The sequence below is a fragment of the Bufo gargarizans genome, chromosome 11 (genome assembly GCF_014858855.1).
Source record: "Bufo gargarizans isolate SCDJY-AF-19 chromosome 11, ASM1485885v1, whole genome shotgun sequence".
In the NCBI taxonomy this organism is placed as follows: domain Eukaryota; kingdom Metazoa; phylum Chordata; class Amphibia; order Anura; family Bufonidae; genus Bufo; species Bufo gargarizans.
Genome location: NC_058090.1, coordinates 42,165,054 through 42,185,650, shown reverse-complemented (window position 1 = coordinate 42,185,650; position 20,597 = coordinate 42,165,054). Strand labels below are relative to the sequence as shown.

Here is a 20,597-nt window from a genome sequence, read left to right as displayed (position 1 = left end):
TCATTTGTGCAGATCACTAAGAAAATCTAAATTAAATGCAAATTGAAAAAGAAAATGTTCTCCATTTGTTTGTTCAGATGTTCCCTCAGCACTCACACAGCCTCCCCTACAATTTTTCTGAAAACTGAAAATCACAGCAGTAATTCCTGCAGACATTCTTCATGAATCTCCGCGTAGGGTGCACTCTAGGAATTACTGTACCAGCCTCAGTGCTGCCAAGTCTAACAGCCTCTGCCAGAGAAGCGGGAAGAATATATTCATACTGTAAACTAATTATCATGCGGGCCTTAAAGGGACACTGATAGAAACATTGTGTAATTATTGTTAGATTTTAATAAAAATTTAACCCTGTGCACACCTTAGGATATGTTCACATGATGTCTTTTGCTGTGGAACTCTGGCGCAAACACCAGCACTGAAGATTTGCCGGCGGCTGCGTGGTTCCTGACACCCATTAATTTCAGTAGGAGGCAGAGCTGAAGATCCCTGAACTGTGGACTAAAGCCGTGACTGCATTGAGACGGGACGTGTCCGTTATCGGCATGGACATGGTTAAACTTCCACTCTGTGATCCTCTGCGCTGCATCCCTTTGAAATGAATGGGCTGCAGAAATGACGTGGCTGCCGGTTGGATTTCAGAGAAATTTTGGTGTGGCTGTCATCTGCGCCAAAATACTGTGGTAAAATCCTCCATGTGAATGATCCCTTACAATACAGTAGCACAAAAAGCCATAGAATGTATATACTTAAATTGTGTATAGCAAATATGTCTAAATTTATAAAAATCACTAAAGTGCCAAAAGCACCAAATTCTGCAGTTTTGGACTCTGAAATATCCAAGCATTTTCTGCTTGTTTAGTATCTGCACACAGCTTGTGCTTATGATTTTCATAGCCACGATACATTAATCTGATATCAGTTTTAAAAAAATGTCCCACCACATTAAGAAACACAGCAGACTGATTGTCGCTACAAACTGTTGTCTGAGTTATATTTGTATATATATATTTGAGTGAGGAGGGGAATTTATCTTTGTAGATTTATTATCTCATTATTAACTCCAGGAATCTGAAAGGCAAATCTGCGTTGCTATGGGACTATTTAGGAGTGGGATTGATCTTGGTAGATTTAGTTTTCTGTAGTTTATCTATTACAGTTCCACATGATTGTAACCAAATCTATTTTGTACTATTACTAATTAGGACAGGGATCAGCAACCTTTGGCACTTTATCTTAACTCCCAGAATGCACACTTAGACGGTTGTTCTTGTAACTTCCATAGAAGTGAAAGGAGAATTCTGGGAGTTGTAGTTTCCGAACAGCTGGAATGCCGGAGGTTGCTGATCCCCCAAATTTGGAAATTTATTTCCTACAAAATGGCCACTCCTGCTGTGTAGAGAAAAATTACCCAGAATTAAACCAGCCCCCTACACTTCCTGTATCACCTCCACTAGCATGCAGGGGAGGGGGGAGATTACATGGCTGCAGCCTGAAAGAACAGTGCATTGGTCTGCAATTGTGATATCTAACGAAACAAGATCAAATAACAAAGACACATTTTGTTGGTTGTTCTTTTTTGTGTTTGTATTCTGGCTTCTTATCCTCTATATTATTGAGTATTGACTTATGATTAGAGGCATCCTGCAAAAAAGTTAACTACATGATGATTATTATTTTTTTTATAATGGAAGCCTACGGGTCCGTATGCCTGATGCATTTCTCAACATATACCACCAATGTTATGTCAGCTGCCATAGTTTTCTGTAAGCTGGTTGTCAATGTCTGGTCTTAAAATCGTAATATCAGAGCTGAACTCGGACATACCTCCATTTTCACCCAGGCAGCCCCCCTGACTTGAGCATCAGAGCAGTTCATGCTCTGATGCTCTCCTTTGCCCTGCGCTAGATTGCGCAGGGAAAAGGTGTTTTCCAGAGTTCCGGTGACGTACCGGGCTCTCCATGGGGCTGCCAGCAAGCCAGGTGACAGGTGACATCACCGGCACTGATGGGCGGGCTTTAGCGCTGCCCTAGCCTGTAAAACGGCTAGGGCAGCTCTAAAGCCCGCTCATCAGAGCCGGTGATGTCACCAAACACACTGCTGGGCGGAAGCTTGTTATTGTAAACAAAAGAGCCCTTGCCCTGCGCGATCTAGCGCAGGGCAAGAGCGCATCGGAGCATGAGATACAAACATCAGGGGTGCTGCCTGGGTGAAACTATGGTATGTCCAGGTTCAACTCTGAACCCGGACAACCCCTTTAAAATGATATATGTAATATCATTAAAGAGATTGTCCGGGTTCAGAGGTGAACCCGGACATACCATAATTTCACCCAGGCTGCACCCCTGATGTTGGCATCGGAGCATCTCATACTCCGATGCGCTCCCTTGCCCTGCGCTAGATCGCGCAGGGCAAGGGCTCTTTTGTTTACAATAACACACTGCCGGGCGGAAGCTTCCGCCTGGCAGTGTGTTTGGTGACGTCACCGGCTCTGATGGGCGGGCTTTAGCGCTGCCCTAGCAATTTTACAGGCTAGGGCAGCGCTAAAGCCTGCCCATCAGTACCAGTGATGTCACCGGGCTTCCTGGCAGCCCCATGGAGATCCCGGTACGTCACTGGATCTCCAAAAAAATGCCTTTCCCCTGCGCGATTTAGCGCAGGGCAAAGGAGAGCATCAGAGCATGAACTGCTGCGATGCTCAAGTCAGGGGGGCTGCCTGGGTGAAAAGAAGGATTTTCTGAACCCGGACAACCCCTTTAACCACTGTGAGTCTTTTCTATATCAACACAAAATGTGCGAGCATGTCTATACAGCTAATCGTATTTCTGCCATCTGTAATAATACAAAATCTTCTTTTTTTAGGAGCCATCATAGTTTTAGGAAAATCTCATAGATTTCGATTTAACCACCCCGCAGAGGCTGCTGTGCTGAGACAAAAGAGATCTGTAAGTTTTCATACTATTCATGCTTTCATACTTATTTTATTTTAAGCATCGATCTATGTAAGTGATCTGGAAAGTCGTCAAAGTTTTATGATATAAATTGCTTCAAGTTTGTTCTGTGTAGCCTATTTGGCAATGATTCGAACCAGTAACATCTGAGATTATATTGTTGGCAAAATCATGTTACCTCTGACTTCAGTTCTCCCTTAAATACATCAAAAATATCATGACAAAATGAAGTTGTTGGAATCAAATGAAACTTTCTATGTGTGAATATAATAAATGATATTATATATAAGTGATTACAATAGTGAAAGGAAACGTTTATTGAGGAAAACTGTACAATGGAAAGGAGGCTCTAGGACCCTGTTGGGCCACCTCCATCCTTGATACAAGATGAGATATGGTTGGGCATGGATACAGGTTCTGTATGGTATCCTACATCACATTTGCCCACTGATGTTGCAGCTGGGCCTGTAGACCCTGCACGATCATAGGCTGCCGAAACTGATGTTCCATAATTGTTCGATTGACGGTAAATCTGGTGATCGGGTAGGCCAAAGAAGTGCTGCAATCTGGCAGAGACCTTGCTGTGGGTGAGCATTAGGGCTCATTTTACACAACTGTGCGCCGCCCGTGCTATGGACTGCAAATTGCGGTCCGCAATGCATGGGCACTGGCTGTGTGAATCCCATATGGCACCGCAGACCTATGGACTTGAATGGATCCACGATCCGCAATATACAGCAAAAGATAGAAGATGTCAGTTCAGAGGCACGGACCCAAAAGCTCATGGAATCGCTTTGTAGTGCTTCTGTGGGCTTCCGATCAGTGCCTCCGCTCCGCACCACGCCGTATTTTGTGGATTGCGGACACATTCAAGTCAATAGGTCCGCATCTGTGATAAGGGTTTAACATGGCCGGTGCCTGTATATTGTGGACCCGCTGTTTGCAGTCTGCAATACGGGCATGGACGGCCTACTGTTGTGTGAATGCTAGTGGGAAGCCAAAGGATGTCCTGCACATAACGCTGAGGTGACTGACTTTAATATGTGATGGCTCCTCAGATCATCACACCAGCAGCTGGGCAGTGTGTTGCTCCACAGCAAAGGCAGGATTGCCACCAGGCCTCCATACTGAAACCTTACTGTTGTGGGATCCCAAACAGAACCTGGATTCGTCACTAAAGACAATAAGGTTCCAGTCTGTAGCCGTCCAGGTTTCTCTTTAACAACATCACCAAATGAAGGTCATGGTGGCTGGCTGTCAATGGCAGGGCACGTAATGGGTCCCGTGACACCAAATTTCCTTTAAGCCTGGAAAAGGTCCGGGCAGAGACAGGGCCGTGTTTAGAAGGTGCCACCTGTGTCTGGATGGTGGACAATGAAACCGTGGGAGCTGCTCGTGCTTGTCAGTGGATCAAACAGTCCCGGGGATCTACATGGGCTGTCTGGAGTCTGTTCGCCATTTATGTGTGCCCTCACATAACCACTGCTCTTAGCTCCTCCTGACATGTAGATCAGAACAGAATAGAAGGCAGGCAGGCTAGGAAAACAGCTATCCTGCTTCTCTCAGTCCAGTGATGCACTCTTCTTAAGGTCTGTCAGCTGGGCAAAATGTCTTTGAGTGCATCATTGAGGCATGTTTAGCAGTCAGTGATCTTTCACCAAGAGGTACACTATCCAAAAGTAGCCTCTGAGATCCTTTTTATAGAGCAGCGGGGTAGCAATTTTACACCCTCTTGTGGCAAGACCCAGTGTCTAATCAGACCACACCTGTACTCATTTACATATCTGCCTGCAGAGTTTTGCAGCGATCTGACATTTCTATCCGGGTGCGTTATGTTTCTTTGTCAGTGAGTGTGATTACACTGGTCATCAGTTGGGTGACAATGGGATTGTTGCCAAGGATGTTGATAAAAATAGGCTGATGACATCACAGTCTTAAACCCACCATGATGTTTCAGTGATGATTTCATCACTTTTGTGATGTAATTGTAAAATATATACAGTACAGACCAAAAGTTTGGACACACCTTCTCATTCAAAGAGTTTTCTTTATTTTCATGACTTTGAAAATGGTAGATTCACACTGAAGGCATCAAAACTATAAATTAACACATGTAGAATAATATACATAACAAAAAAGTGTGAAACAACTGAAAATATGTCATATTCTAGGTTCTTCAAAGTAGCCACCTTTTGCTTTGATTACTGCTTTGCACACTCTTGGCATTCTCTTGATGAGCTTCAAGAGGTAGTCACCTGAAATGGTCTTCCAACAGTCTTGAAGGAGTTCCCAGAGATGCTTAGCACTTGTTGGCCCTTTTGCCTTCACTCTGGGGGTCAAGCTCACCCCAAACCATCTCGATTGGGTTCAGGTCCGGTGACTGTGGAGGCCAGGTCATCTGGTGCAGCACCCCATCACTCTCCTTCATGGTCAAATAGCCCTTACACAGCCTGGAGGTGTGTTTGGGGTCATTGTCCTATTGAAAAATAAATGATGGTCCAACTAAACGCAAACCGGATGGAATAGCATGCCGCTGCAAGATGCTGTGGTAGCCATGCTGGTTCAGTATACCTTCAATTTTGAATAAATCCCCAACAGTGTCACCAGCAAAGCACCCCCACACCATCACACCTCCTCCTCCATGCTTCACGGTGGGAACCAGGCATGTAGAGTCCATCCGTTCACCTTTTATGCGTCGCACAAAGACACGGTGGTTGGAACCAAAGATCTCAAATTTGGACTCATCAGACCAAAGCACAGATTTCCACTGGTCCAATTTTCCATTCCTTGTGTTCTTTAGCCCAAACAAGTCTCTTCTGCTTGTTGCCTGTCCTTAGCAGTGGTTTCCTAGCAGATATTCTACCATGAAGGCCTGATTCACACAGTCTCCTCTTAACAGTTGTTCTAGAGATGTGTCTGCTGCTAGAACTCTGTGTGGCATTGACCTGGTCTCTAATCTGAGCTGCTGTTAACCTGCGATTTCTGAGGGTGGTGACTCGGGTGAACTTATCCTCCGCAGCAGAGGTGATTCTTGGTCTTCCTTTCCTGGGGTGGTCCGCATGTGAGCCAGTTTCTTTGTAGCGCTTGATGGTTTTTGTGACTGCACTTGGGGACACTTTCAAAGTTTTCCCAATTTTTCGGACTGACTGACCTTCATTTCTTAAAGTAATGATGGCCACTCGTTTTTCTTTACTTAGCTGCTTTTTTCTTGCCATAATACAAATTCTAACAGTCTAATAAGTAGGACTATCAGCTGTGTATCCACCTGACTTCTCCACAACGCAACTGATGGTCCCAACCCCATTTATAAGGCAAGAAATCCCACTTATTAAACCTGACATTAAACCTGTGAAGTGAAAACCCTTTCAGGTGGCTACCTCTTGAAGCTCATCAAGAGAATGCAAAGAGTGTGCAAAGCAGTAAACAAAGCAAAAGGTGGCTACTTTGAAGAACCTAGAATATGACATATTTTCAGTTGTTTCACACTTTTTTGTTATGTATATAATTCCACATGTGTTAATTCATAGTTTTGATGCCTTCAGTGTGAATCTACAATTTTAATAAAGAAAACTCTGAATGAGAAGGTGTGTCCAAACTTTTGGTCTGTACTGTATATAATTTCTTGGAGCCACCATTACAGCATTGGCTGTTTCTCTAGGTGGACCAATGCAGATTGCATTATCTTAACTGAATAACAAGCTCTGTATTAAAGGGAACCTGTCACTGGGATTTTGTGCATAGAGCTGAGGACACGGGCTGCTAGATGGCCGCTAGCACATCCGCAATACCCAGTCCCCATAGCTCTGGGTGCTTTTATTGTGTCAAAAAAGCGATTAGATACATATGCAAATTAACCTGAGATGAGTCCTGTAGGTGAGATGAGTCACATACAGGACTCATCTCAGGTTAATTTGCATATGTATCAAATTGTTTTTTTGTCACAATAAAAAGCACACAGAGCTATGGGGACTGGGTATTGCAGATGTGCTAGTGGCCATCTAGCAGCCCATGTCCTCAGCTCTATACACAAAATCTCGGTGACAGGTTCCCTTTAAAGGCTTTTACTTTATTTTTTTTATTTGTTTGTTATTCTTTATCTTAGTTTTGATATAGGTCTCATGCACACAATTGTATTTTTTCACGGTGGTGTCTGCATTTTCTTTTTGCAAATGGAACACTGATCCATTCATTTCTATGAGGTTTTGCAGACATCTGTATTTTTTTTTTATTTTTTTTGTGGAATTGTGTGGCTCTCCTGCAAATAATAGAGCAGGTCCTATTCTTGTCTGTTTTTGTGGACAAGAATGGCCCTTTCTGTTGATGGGACTGAGAAAAATATGGAGTACATACAGCAGGTATCTGTATTTCGCAGATACATTGTTTGCTTGCCAAAATATGGAGATGGCCGTGTGTAAGGCCTTAGCGAATTGAATTGAACTATGTATTGATATTGTCCTTTAGATACTGTTGGTGCATTATGTACAACACTAATTATTAGTGCCTCAGTATTATGTGGTTTAAATAAAAGTTAGCTTTAAATGTATACAATTAATTTTTTATTTTATTCTTGCTGCCTTGAGTCACGTGTGATGTAGTATTAAAGGGCATCTGTCAGCAGATTTGTACCTATGACACTGGCTGACCTGTTACATGTACACTTGGCAGCTGAAGGCATCTGGGTTGGTCCCATGTTCATATGTGCCCGCATTGCTGAGAAAAATTATGTTTTAATATATGCAAATGAGCCTCTAGGAGCAATGGGGGCGTTGCCATTACACCTAGAGGCTCTGCTCTCTCTGCAATTTCGATTAACAGGGTCAGGCATTTAGGCCTCATGCACACGTATAGATCATACGAGTGTATTACTGTAGTGCAGCAGCGGCATGAAGCGCACGGCGTCATAGCAACCAATGACGCCGTGCGCTCCTGCTGTCAGCAGGAATCCAGCCCGGCATACCACGGATCGCTCACGGCCGCGGAACACGGCCGTGTGCATGAGGCCTTATTATGTAGAAAAAGGTAATACAAGGCACTTACTAATGTATTGTGATTGTCCATATTGCTGCCTTTGCTGGCTACACTCATTTTTCATCACATTATACACTTCTCATTTCCATGGTTATGATCACCCTGCAATCCAGCATCGGTGGTCGTGCTTGCACACTATAGGAAAAAGCGATGGCCTATGTGCACCCCCACAGTCCCAGCCACCATATAGCATGCAAGCACAGCCGCTGCTGCTGGATTGCAGGGTGATTGTAACCATGGGAACGAGAAGTGTATAATGAGATGGAAAAATGAGTCAAACCAGCAAAGGAGGCAATATGGATAATAACAATACATTAGTAAGTGTCTTGTATTAACTTTCTCTACATGATAAATGCCTTTTGCTGAAGTGAGACAACCCCTTTAATGACAATCGTGTAATGCAGTTTTGCAAGTAACAACCATCTTAATGGTGTCTGTAATGTAATATTGATTACGCAAGTTAATATATTTATTGCTTTTTTAATTAAAGGGGTTCTCCAAGACTAGAAAAAGATGTCTGCTTTTTTTTTTTTTTTCAGAAACCGCACCACAACTGTCCACAGGTTGTGTATGGTATTACAGCTCAGCCCCTTCAACTTCAGAGTCCATTAACACGTCCGCAAAATTGGTCCGCATCCGTTCCGCAATTTAGCTGAATGGGTGCGGCCCCATTTATTTTCAATGGGGCCGCAAAAGATGCGGACAGCACACAGTGTGCTCTCCGCATCCGCACTTCCGTTCCGTGACCCCGCAAAACAGTTGCGGATGTGTGAATGGACCCATGGACAGGTTTGGGGATGTTTTTGGAATAAAGTAGCCATGTTTTTCTAATTCTAGACAACCCCTAGTGAGTTCAGAACAGTGTGACACCAGTATACGATCCTCTTTTGCTAACGTGTATGTGACCCCTAATGCTGGTTATTTCTACAGGACAGTCAGGCATCGTTTGTAAGTGATTGCTCTCTGGATTGGCTGGACCTGTCCGGAGATTTCTCTTCATCCTCAAAAGGGAACTCTCTCATCTTAAACACAAGGTACTTTCAGCATCCTCTGTACTAAACAGTAAAAATTAATGAAACATTATCATTTTTAAGGATCCAAATGCATACTTTATTGCTATAATTTCTTACGCTTGTTTGTGTTTTTAACACAATTGTCCAATGAATATACTCAGTATAATGGCCACTATTTTTAATTTCCCTGATTGCTACTGTGTGTTGACTGATATACGGTATTTCCAGCTCGTTATATGATGGTATAGATGCGTTTCATAGTAATGCATCCTCAGTGTTTCAGTACAGTCATTCCATTTTACTGAGCTGCTGTAGTAACGGAGACCTGCATTATGCTATGGTAGACTGTAGCCGGCCAAACCCCTGCACTAGCCTGGGCGGTCCTCGGCATGAGAGGTGGAGCGCAGCCTGACAGCGTAGTCTCCTTGCTACTGATGTGTTTATATTGAGATGCTTCCCCTGCACGAGCCTCCATAGGGCTTAGATAGAGAATCTCTTACATTATTGTTTCTTTCTCTCTGCAAACATGGAGGAGGCGTAGCACAACATAAGGTAAGATCAGTTATTTCTGTGGCTTCCATTAAAATGCAGAATCATTGTCTGCAATGCTTTGTGAAGTTCGCTCTTCTGTTATTATCTGCTCACTTAATGCATATTATTGGCAGCACACTGTGCATTGGTATCCTGTGAACTAACTGCACTATTCCATTGGTGTAAACCTATGAACACATCCATGATTGCTTTTACTGTATCTGTTATTGGTAGCAAGAACTTAAAGGGATTCTGTCACCAGAATTAACCCTTTTAAGCTAGCTGACATTAGCGATGTGCCTAACTAGCCTATTCCTACTTTTATCTATACCCCCGTTACGCCAGAAATCTAACTTTTATAATATGCTAATTAGCCTCTAACGCAGGGGGGGGGGGGGCGTTGTTCCTGCTCCTAGAGGTTCCGTTCTCCCACCTTTGTCACCTTCCCTCCATGTCCTGATTGACAGGGCCACCGCGCTCGCATCCGTCTGCCAGCCCTGTGCTCTGGTGAAATCTCGCACCGTTCAGTATCCGGTGAGGAAGCTGGCAGCCTGCGAGCGTCTTTCCCTCACCGTGCCTGCGCTGAATGGCGCGAGATTTCAACAGGGCACAGGGCTGGCAGACGGATGCGAGCGGTGGCCCTGTCAATCAGGACTTGGAGGGAGGCGACAAAGGTGGGAGAACGGAGCCTCTAGGAGCAGGAACAACGCGCGCCCCCCCCGCTCCTAGAGGCGAATTAGCATATTATAAAAGTTAGATTTCTGGCGTAACGGGGGTATAGATAAAAGTAGGAATAGGCTGGTTAGGTTTAGCTGACATTAGCACATCGCTAATGTCAGCTAGCTTAATGGGGTTAAATCTGGTGACAGAAACCCTTTAATGTAGAAAATAAATCTCTTTCTGGTGTATAAGAAGTATCGCACCTCCGCCTAGCAGTGTGTATCGCGCAGGGCAAAGGGAGAGCATCGGACCCTGAAATGCTCTGTTGCTCATATCAGAGGGCCTGGGTAAAGAAGGGGGTTATGTCTGGGTTCAGCTCTGAACCCACAACCCCTTTACGAAAGCTCTCTAATATCACCTGAGGGATCCTTGTAGCTGCAGTGTGGACAATACTGCCTCCTATTCTTCAATCAAGTCCTCCCGGCTTATGCAAGTTGAAGACTGTTATGTGTACTTGTGTTTCCAATCAACATTTCACCTTTATATTTTCGTGTTCACCAATTGCTGCATTAACTGATGCATTGGACTATGCTGTTCTGCCTTTCAAGGCAAATAGACCAGAACCATGTTCTGAACTTTGCTATGTGAACAGAACTTAAAGGGGTTGTCTCAATTCAGCAAATGGCAATTATTAGGTAGAGAAAGTTAATACAAGGCAGTTACTGATGTATTGTGATTGTCCGTATTGCCTCCTTTGCTGGCTGGATTCGTTTTTCCACTTCATTATATCAGTGGTTATGACCACCCTGCAATCCAGCAGTGATGTCGTGCTTGCACACTATAGTAAAAGGTGCGGGCGGGAACGCTGGAGTGAACATAGGCTGGTGTTTTTTTCTATAGTGTGCAAGCACAACCACCACTGATGGATTGCAGGGTGGTCATAACCCCTGGAAACGAGCAGTGTATAATGTGATGGAAAAATGAATCCAGCCAGCAAAGGAGGCAATATGGACAATCACAAGTGCATTAGTAAGTGGCTTTTAGTAACTTTCTCTCTAAATAAATGTAATTTGCTGAAGTGAGACAACCCCTTTAAGATAAAAGATCAAATCTTGAAATAAATATAAAATCATTTTTTCCGGTTATCTAGGTAACACACTTCCTAGCTCTTTGAAGTTTCAGATTATACATATTTGTAGGCCAGACTGCCAGTATAAAGATGCACTTTCCTAGGGGCTCCCTGAGACATGATACCCAGGGAGCAGCATGAGAGGAGTGGAAAATATTTCAATACACTATCCGTTCCTGTAGTCAGCCGGCAATAGAGAGAACTGTGTGGCTGTTACATCAGTGCAGGGGACAGAGGTAAAGTGTTTGGGCAGGGCTGACCTCATTCAGCTTTGCCTTCGCTGGCCTAGAGCACCAGGACCTTTAACATTAACCTCTTAACTGCTTTACACCACTAGAGACTGTAGTGTTGACTTCTTCACTGCCTAGGACTTTACCACTGACCCCTTCACAGTTCTAATTCACATGGATGTACTGTGTTTCCCTTTACTGCCCTAGACCACCATGAAGTTTACCATATGACCCTTTTACTTTTTTTTTAACTACCATTAAATATACTTTTGACTCCTTCACTGCACTAAACCACACCAATCATATTATTTAAACAGTTCTGTGTGGGCATTATATGAAGGCATATTTATGTACTGGCTATGGTAAGATGGGAGAGTTTAATTTTAGTATACTACACTAACTTTAATCTAGTGTTAAAATTTAGTGCTACTGGATAACCTTGAACGTTGTGATTGTAGATGCAAATGATTACGGCTTACGGCTCCAGCTTCATTATGTAGTGGTGTAACTCTTAATGTTTTTTTCCTTCATTAATAGAAATTCTGAGTCTCCATCTGAGGAGTACCAGCAAGGGTTGAGAGGATTAGGAGCCACTTACAGGAAACAGATAGAAGAACAGCAGCAGTACGTGGAAGACTTGAAAAGCCAGATTCAGACTGCACAGGTGAAGGGAGAGAAGGAGCTGGAACACGAGCAGTCGCTAATCAATCAGCAGGTCCAAGAATGTAAGTAATTATCATAAATTATTTCTCTCTTGACAGGGTTAAGCCCTCCGAACATAGGTAAAAATGATCAGCCGCATTGGGGCTGATTAGTTGTTAAGGGGATTGTTCGTAGACTAAACTGCCAACCATAGAGGTTTCTTTTAAAAACTGACTCCCTGGTCCTTTAGCACAGTGGCAAATGATCCTGTAAGACAAAACATGCAATGCAACATCTCTCTGCAAACCAAATAAAGTACAAAAATGCATAATAATTGCTAATGCTATACTTATAAATTAGAGATGCTTGGCAAATACATTTTGTACAAAATTATCTGAGCCCGTCTGCCACACGTCAAGGCGATCTCTGTAAGACGGGTCCTAACACTAAATACTACCCTTTATGTGCCATGACGGCTACCATACAATTCAGGGAGTGTAGGTCCCACATGCAGCCAAATTCAGTGAAATGAAAAACAAAAATGGTTTTCTATGAATATTCAGTTAAAAATACCCCTTTCTGACAGAAGTGTCCCTTTTTAAATAAGAATTCCCTAATAGGACAGATGAAAATGGGTTTTCTAAACAGAACAGCCTCTTTAAAGGGGTTGTCCACTTTCATGATATTGATGACCCATCCTCAGAATAGGTTATCATTATCAGATCGGTGGGCGTCCAACTCCTGGCACCCCTGCTGATGAGCTGTCTGAAGGTGTCATGGCACTTGTGAGAGTGCTGCAACCTCTTCAGCATTTACCTGCACACAGTCTTCATTGAAGTGTTGGTGCAGTGTAATTAAAGCGGTCAGTCTCATCTACTAGAATAGGAGAGGAAGCTGTAATTAAACTGCACTGCGACAGGTTAACATTGAAGGGCCTTGGCACTTGTGCCAGTTCTGCATCCTCTTCAAACAGCTGACTGCAGAGCTGGTTGTCAATCCCCCACCGATCTAATACTGATGACCTATTCTGAGGGTAAGTCATCAATATCATGAAATCAGATAACTCCTTTAAAAGGGTTGTGCACCTTTGGGGGTATTTTTGGCAAACACCCTCTCCTGGGCAGACTTGCAAAGTAAAGCATAGTTACCCTGGCTCCTTGGGGGCGGGCTCCTTTGCTCAACAACCTTGTCTGCTCCGATTGGCTCCCTGGATATAAACTTCCTGTTTGACGCCGTTGCAGCCAATCGCTGACCTGCTCCCCTTGTATCATGTGGCCATTTGTAATGAGGCAAGGGGAGCAGGTCACTGCTGCGGCCAGCGAATGACTGTAGTGGCATCAAATAGTAAGTTTAAATCCAGGGAGCAGCGACGGAGCCGGCGCAGGCAAGCATGTTTCCCTTTGCAGGTCTGTATGAGGGTTTACCAACTCCCCCTTCACCCCAAAAGGTGCGCAACCTCCTTAAAGTCTAAGAGCAAGTCAACTCATGTGTATACTGGTGTCAGTTAGGCTAGTTTCAGACGACCGAGTCTAGATCATCACTATATATATAAAAAAAAGTGAACAACCCCTTTTAAAGTTTGGAAAATCAATATTCAGTTTTTATGCTGTATTCAGAAGTTCAACTTTCAAGATAACATACATTGGTATTACGATCAAGCTACTAAATAATAGTAATAATGAAATCATTTAGATCTTTTTATTTTCTTAGGGTGTTTTCTTGTTACATAACAGTTGCATGCCAAATAACACAACTGCAAATGCTCTGGTGTTTTGAGTACCAGGTAGAGTCTCGAGTACAATGGGTTTGTATCCTTATGCTTAACATTTACATCTTTGTGTTTCTTTTCTCAGATGAACAGTGGCTTGTAAAAGAAAAGGAGCGTCTAAGTGCTGTGTGTCAACAGAAACGAGAATCCTCATCTCAGACTGAAGCAAAGACTTATGTGGAGGCTGAAGTTCAGAACTGTGTACAGACAGACATCCAGCCATCACTGGAAGAGCAAGAGGGGAAGAAACTGGTGCAGCTGGAGCTCATCCGAAAATGCTCACTACGTAGGGCAGAGCGAAACATCCGGAGAAAGAGGGTTAAACTTCAGTTAGAGAGAATTGTCAAGAAACAAAAACTTTTAGAGGCCAAAAAAACTCTCCAGCAGCTGCAGGCAGCCTGCTGGCTTAGTGATGACATAGTGAAGCCAACTCTTCTCCATGTGCCAAAGGTACAAGAGACTTCTGCTGGCGTTACAGCTCTGCATAGGAGTAGTAGTTCTCCTTCCGGGTTCTCATTCTACCGAAGATGCTCATTGCCTTGGACTTTACAGGCACTTCCCAATACCTATAGGTAGGTATTGACCATATTTAATACAATATTTTTTGGTTGTGGGAATTTACTTATATACAGCGCTGTCAAAAAATATTACCCACTATTTTACGTATTATGTCACATCAGTCACACGTATTGGTTTGTAATGCCTTGCCAAAAAATAGTTACAACACATATTTTTTATTAGAACTTTATATAAGTTTTGCAATAGCCATAACATTCATGCAGTAAGTAACTGCTGCATTAAACCTCCACCTTTCTATATCATGTTATCATTTCGCTCCATGTTGAATCCAAAGACCCAGGGCCGGCTCCAGGTTCATGTGGGCCCTTGGGCGATAAAGTCTCAGTGGGCCCCCATACACAGTGCTAACTCTCTGAGTACAGATAATATTGTAGATATCACCTGCAGTCCTATGTAACAGCACAGATAACAGTCATGGCTATCCGAGTACAGAAAAGGTAGTAGTGTTACCTGCAGTGCTATTTAAAACCACAGATAACACTGGTGCGAATAATGTGGTAGTGTTACCTGCAGTCCTATGTAGAACCACAGATAACACTAGTGTAGATTATGTGGTAGTGTTACATAGGTCCTTAGTGTGCCTCCCTATGTCTCTGCCACGGACTCCATGCTGGCGGCGCTGCCTCCTCCTTTTCTTCTTGCCCCGTACAGAACGTCCTGATGCAGCTGCGTCAAGAGAAAGGAACACTGTGGGCATGGTATGGTGACACGCACACAGAGGGAGAGAGACGCACACAGAGGGAGAGAGACGCACACAGAGGGAGAGAGACGCACACAGAGGGAGAGAAACAGACGCACACAGAGGGAGAGAGACGCACACAGAGGGAGAGAAACAGACGCACACACACACACACACACACAGAGGGAGAGAGACGCACACAGAGGGAGAGAAACAGACGCACACACACACACACACAGAGGGAGAGAGACGCACACAGAGGGAGAGAAACAGACACACACACACAGAGGGAGAGAGACATACACAAGGACACACACTGGGACAGTCAAATACACACACAGGGACAGACACACGCGCGCGCACACACACAGGGACAGACACACGCGCGCGCGCACACACACAGGGACAGACACACGCGCGCGCACACACACAGGGACAGACACACGCGCGCACACACACAGGGACAGACACACGCGTGCGCACACACACAGGGACAGACATACATATGGACAGACACCTGTGCAATCGTCAACCAACTTCTATCTAATGTGTGGCCACCTTTAGGAGACATTAAAAGGGAATTCCACCTTTAGTTATGCTCCAACCTTTTGTTACCGTCTAATATGACTCCCACTGATTCCCAGTACTGAGGGGACATGGACTGGGGTTTTAAAAGGGAATTATCAACATGTAAAAACACAAAATGCAATCGCACACTGCAACCAGCACTCTGCCCTGCCTTTATGCTGGATGTTGAATAAGGCATTGGTGTACATTTTGGCCAACATTATCAACATGTACCAGAAGGTGGTCTAAACTGTAACCCATTAGGCACTGACCATGTGTTGCTTTGCTCTTGCTCAGCATCAGCAGCACACATCATGCCTGTAAGGACAAATGCACATGGCTGTGAGCGGTCCGTGGTATCCTGGCCTGGCATCCTGCCGAGAGCTGGAGCGTACGGCGTCATTGGTTGCTATGACGCCGTGCACTTCATGCTGCCGCTGCAGTACAGTAATACACTCATATAGATCATACGAGTGTATTACTGTAGTGCAGCGGCAGCATAAAGCGCATTGCGTCATAGCAACCAATGACGCCGTGCGCTCCTGCTCTCGGCAGGATGCCAGGCCAGGATACCACGGACCGCTCACAGCCGTGTGCATTTGTCCTTACAGGCATGATGTGTGCTGCTGATGCTGAGCAAGAGCAAAGCAACACATGGTCATTGTTCTTTATTCAATTATTGGCTCTTTTGAGCCTTTATTTAGGTGTTTTGGTGTAGACAGTGACTGTGAGTCGTGACACTCACTGTAGCCCCAGGCGGCAGGCCCCCCATTCATGTAACATAAATACTACAAGAACTGGTCTTTCTGTGACTGTCTGTTACTACTAGTAACTTACTAGACTTACTAGTTCACCTGAATTCTAAATTTAAAACGAAATCCAGCAGCAGCACTGCAGCAGCTTTCAGCTTTGTCTGTTTTCCTCTGGGCGCCAGGTTTCCAGCTCTGGGCTCGGCTATCAGTCCTGTCTTCTGCAGCTGCGCTGAGACGAGTCCTGCTGCTGGCTGGGGGCGTGCTTACAGTCAGTCAGACTCAGAGGATGATCATTGATCTGTGCGGGCGGCATGCGCTGCTATGGAAACTGCAGTGCCTGGACTCGAGTCAGAAGATCACGTGAGAGAGGGGCCGGGCGCTGCGCAGCATGAATGAATCTGGCTGTATGCAAACATTTTAAAGGGGCCGCCGCGGAGACGAGTGGGCCCCCTAACTTACAAAGGGCCCCGGCACTTGCCCGGGTTTGCCGGGTTCTGACGCCGGCCCTGCAAAGACCCCTATGAGCAGGCGGATTATCGTAACACTGGCTCGCACGCTCTTTCACGATAATTGCCCCATGTAAACTTACATGTAAACTTCACTATCACCAGTCACCCCCCCATGTGAAAGCAACATTGATAGGGCACCCAAAATCATTATTATTGAGCAGTTGATCGTCCTGTTTAAACGGGGATCTGCTGCCCAGAAACTCGAATGTTTATGGGATTGTGCGATTGCTGTAGCGGTGGTTCATCCCCATATAGAGAAGATGAATGCTGCATATAAATGTATCACCTCTGATGGTCAGTCAATTATCAGGTACATTTGGTGTGTTCCCGATAATTGCTTGTGCTTTGGCCCATGTAAAGGGGTCTTAAACCTCTATAAAAATTAAAGTCTTTAACATGATATAGCTGCCAGCAAGATTATAGTTTGTCAAAAAAGAGTTGTCACGATACCAGAAGTTTGATTTTGATACCCAAAAAAGTATTGCAATACTCGATACCAATTCAATACCACGCAAAAATATACCCACGCATTAACCCTATTTTGCTGTGTATTTTTTGTCATGTGAGGAGATACTTGATGGGGTCATTTACTATTAATGTGAGGCACATGGAAGTCTAATTTCATAAAACTATGTGCCTCACATTAGTAGTAACCCCATCAATATGATAAATATATATACTACAACACTAGGCCCACTGATGGCTATGTGCATATACTACAGCACTGGGAACATTGACTGCTATATACATGTGTTACAGCAATAGGCATACTGACCGCTATATGCATATACTACAGCATTGGGCACACTGACATCTATATGCATATACTACAACACTGGTAATATTGACATTATACTACAGCACTGGGCACACTGACAGCTATATGCATATACTACAGCACTGACCACATGACAGCTATATGCATATACTATAACACTGGGCACAGTAACAGATATATGTATATATTACAGCACTGGGCACACTGACAGCTATATGCATATACTACAGCACTGACCACATGACAGCTATATGCATATACTACAGCACTGACCACACTGACATCTATATGCATATACTATAGCACTGGGCACAGTAACAGATATATGTATATATTACAGCACTGGGCACACTGACAGCTATATGCATATACTACAGCGCTAGGCACACTGACAGCTATATGCATATGCTATAGCACTGGGCATACTGATGGCTATATGCATATGCTATAGCACTGGGCATACTGATGGCTATGTGCATATACTACAGCACTGGGAACATTGACTGCTATATACATGTGTTACAGCAATAGGCATACTGACCGCTATATGCATATACTACAGCATTGGGCACACTGACATCTATATGCATATACTACAACACTGGTAATATTGACATTATACTACAGCACTGGGCACACTGACAGCTATATGCATATACTACAGCACTGACCACATGACAGCTATATGCATATACTACAGCACTGACCACACTGACATTTATATGCATATACTATAGCACTGGGCACAGTAACAGATATATGTATATATTACAGCACTGGGCACACTGACAGCTATATGCATATACTACAGCGCTAGGCACACTGACAGCTATATGCATATGCTATAGCACTGGGCATACTGATGGCTATATGCATATACTACAGCACCAGGCACACTGACAGCTATATGCATATACTACAGCATTGGGAACACTGAAATATATATGCTACAGCACTGGGCATACTGGCATCTGTATAATTATACTACAACACTGGTCACACTGACAGTTATATGCATATACAACAGCATTGGGCACACTGACCGCTATATACATGTACTACAGCATTGGGCACACTAAAAGATATATGCTGCAGCACTGGGCACACTGACAGCTATATGCATACAGTGAGGAACAGAAGTATTTGAACACCCTGCGATTTTGCAAGTTCTCCCACTTAGAAATCATTAAGGGGTCTGAAATTCACATTGTAGGTGCATTCCCACTCTGAGAGACAGAATAAATAAATAAAATTCAGGAAATCACATTGTATGATTTTTAAAGAATTTATTTGTCTTGCACTGCTGAATATAAGTATTTGAACACCTGAGAAAATCAGTGTTACTATTTGGTACAGAAGCCTTTGTTTGCAATTACAGAGGTCAAACGTTTCCTGTAGTTCTTGACCAGGTTTGCACACACTGCAACAGGGATTTTGGCCCACTCCTCCACACACATCGCCTCTAGATCTGCCAGGTTTTGGGGCTGTCGCTGAACACGGAGCTCCCTCCAAAGATGTTCTATTGGATTTAGGTCTGGAAACTGGCTAGGCCACTCCAGAACCTTGATATGCTTCTTACGGAGCCACTCCTTGGTTATCCTGGCTGTGTGCTTAGGTTCGTTGTCATGTTGGAAGACCCAGCCACGACCCATCTTCAATGCTCTGAGGGAAGGAGGTTGTTGCCCAAAATCTCACAATAAATGGCCCCATTAATCCTCTCCTTAATACAGTGCAGTCGACCTGTCCCCTTTGCATAAAAGTACCCCCAAAGCATGATGTTACCACCCCCATGCTTCACAGTAGGGATGGTGTTCTTGGGGTGCAACTCATCCTTCTTTTTCCTCCAAACACGACGAGTGAAGTTTAGACCAAAAAGTTCTACTTTGGTCTCATCTGACCACATGACTTTCTCCCATGCCTCCTCTGGATCATCCAGATGGTCATTGGCAAACTTCAGACGGGCCTGGACATGTGATGACTTGAGCAGAGGAACCTTCCGTGCAATGCACGATTTGAAACAGTGACCTTTGAAACTGTGGTCCCAGCTCTCTTCATGTCATTGACCAGCTGCTCCCTTGGAGTTCTGGGCTGATTCCTCACCTTTCTTATCATCAGTGATGCCCCACGAGGTGAGATCTTGCATGGAGCCCCAGTCCAAGGGAGACTGACAGTCGTCTTTAGCCTCTTCCATTTTCTAACAATTGCTCCAACAGTTGATCTATTTTCACCAAGCTGCTTGGCAATTGCCCCGTAGCCCTTTCCAGCCTTGTGGAGGTCCACAATTTTGTCTCTTTGGTCTTGCCCATGGTAGTAGTTGGCGTCTGACTGACTGTGGGTTGAACAGTGTCTTTAAAGAGCTCAGACAGGTGCTACTAAGTGGAGGTGCTATTAATGAGTGGAGTAGAGGTGGACTTTTTAAAGGCACAGATCTTTGAGAGCCAGAATTCTTACTGTTTCTCAGGTGTTCAAATACTTATGTTCAGCAGTGCAAGACAAAAACATTCTTTAAAAATCATACAATGTGATTTCCTGATTTATTTATTTTTGTATTCTGTCTCTGAGTGGGATTGCACCTACAATGTGAATTTCAGATCCCTCCATGATTTCTAAGTGGGAGAACTTGCAAAATCGCAGGGTGTTCGAATACTTCTGTTCCTAGTGTATACTACAGCACTAGGCACACTGACAGCTATATTCCTATACTACATCACTGGCCACACTATTTACACAGCAAATTATTTACTGAAAGTAATAGAATATGTTCTATTCTTGCCCGTTTTGCAG

General features: G+C 44.1%; 1 protein-coding gene across 1 annotated transcript in view; it reads left to right on the top strand.

Moving 5' to 3' along the window:
- The window catches only part of STARD9 (StAR related lipid transfer domain containing 9), a 155,529-nt gene that overhangs the window by 101,768 nt on the left and 33,164 nt on the right, over nucleotides 1–20,597 (top strand). Inside the window, exons 19-22 of the mRNA XM_044271258.1 lie at nucleotides 2,860–2,942; nucleotides 8,907–9,010; nucleotides 12,077–12,264; nucleotides 14,035–14,521. Coding sequence (XP_044127193.1) covers nucleotides 2,860–2,942; nucleotides 8,907–9,010; nucleotides 12,077–12,264; nucleotides 14,035–14,521 — 862 coding nt within the window. The remainder of the gene's footprint in view (nucleotides 1–2,859; nucleotides 2,943–8,906; nucleotides 9,011–12,076; nucleotides 12,265–14,034; nucleotides 14,522–20,597) is intronic.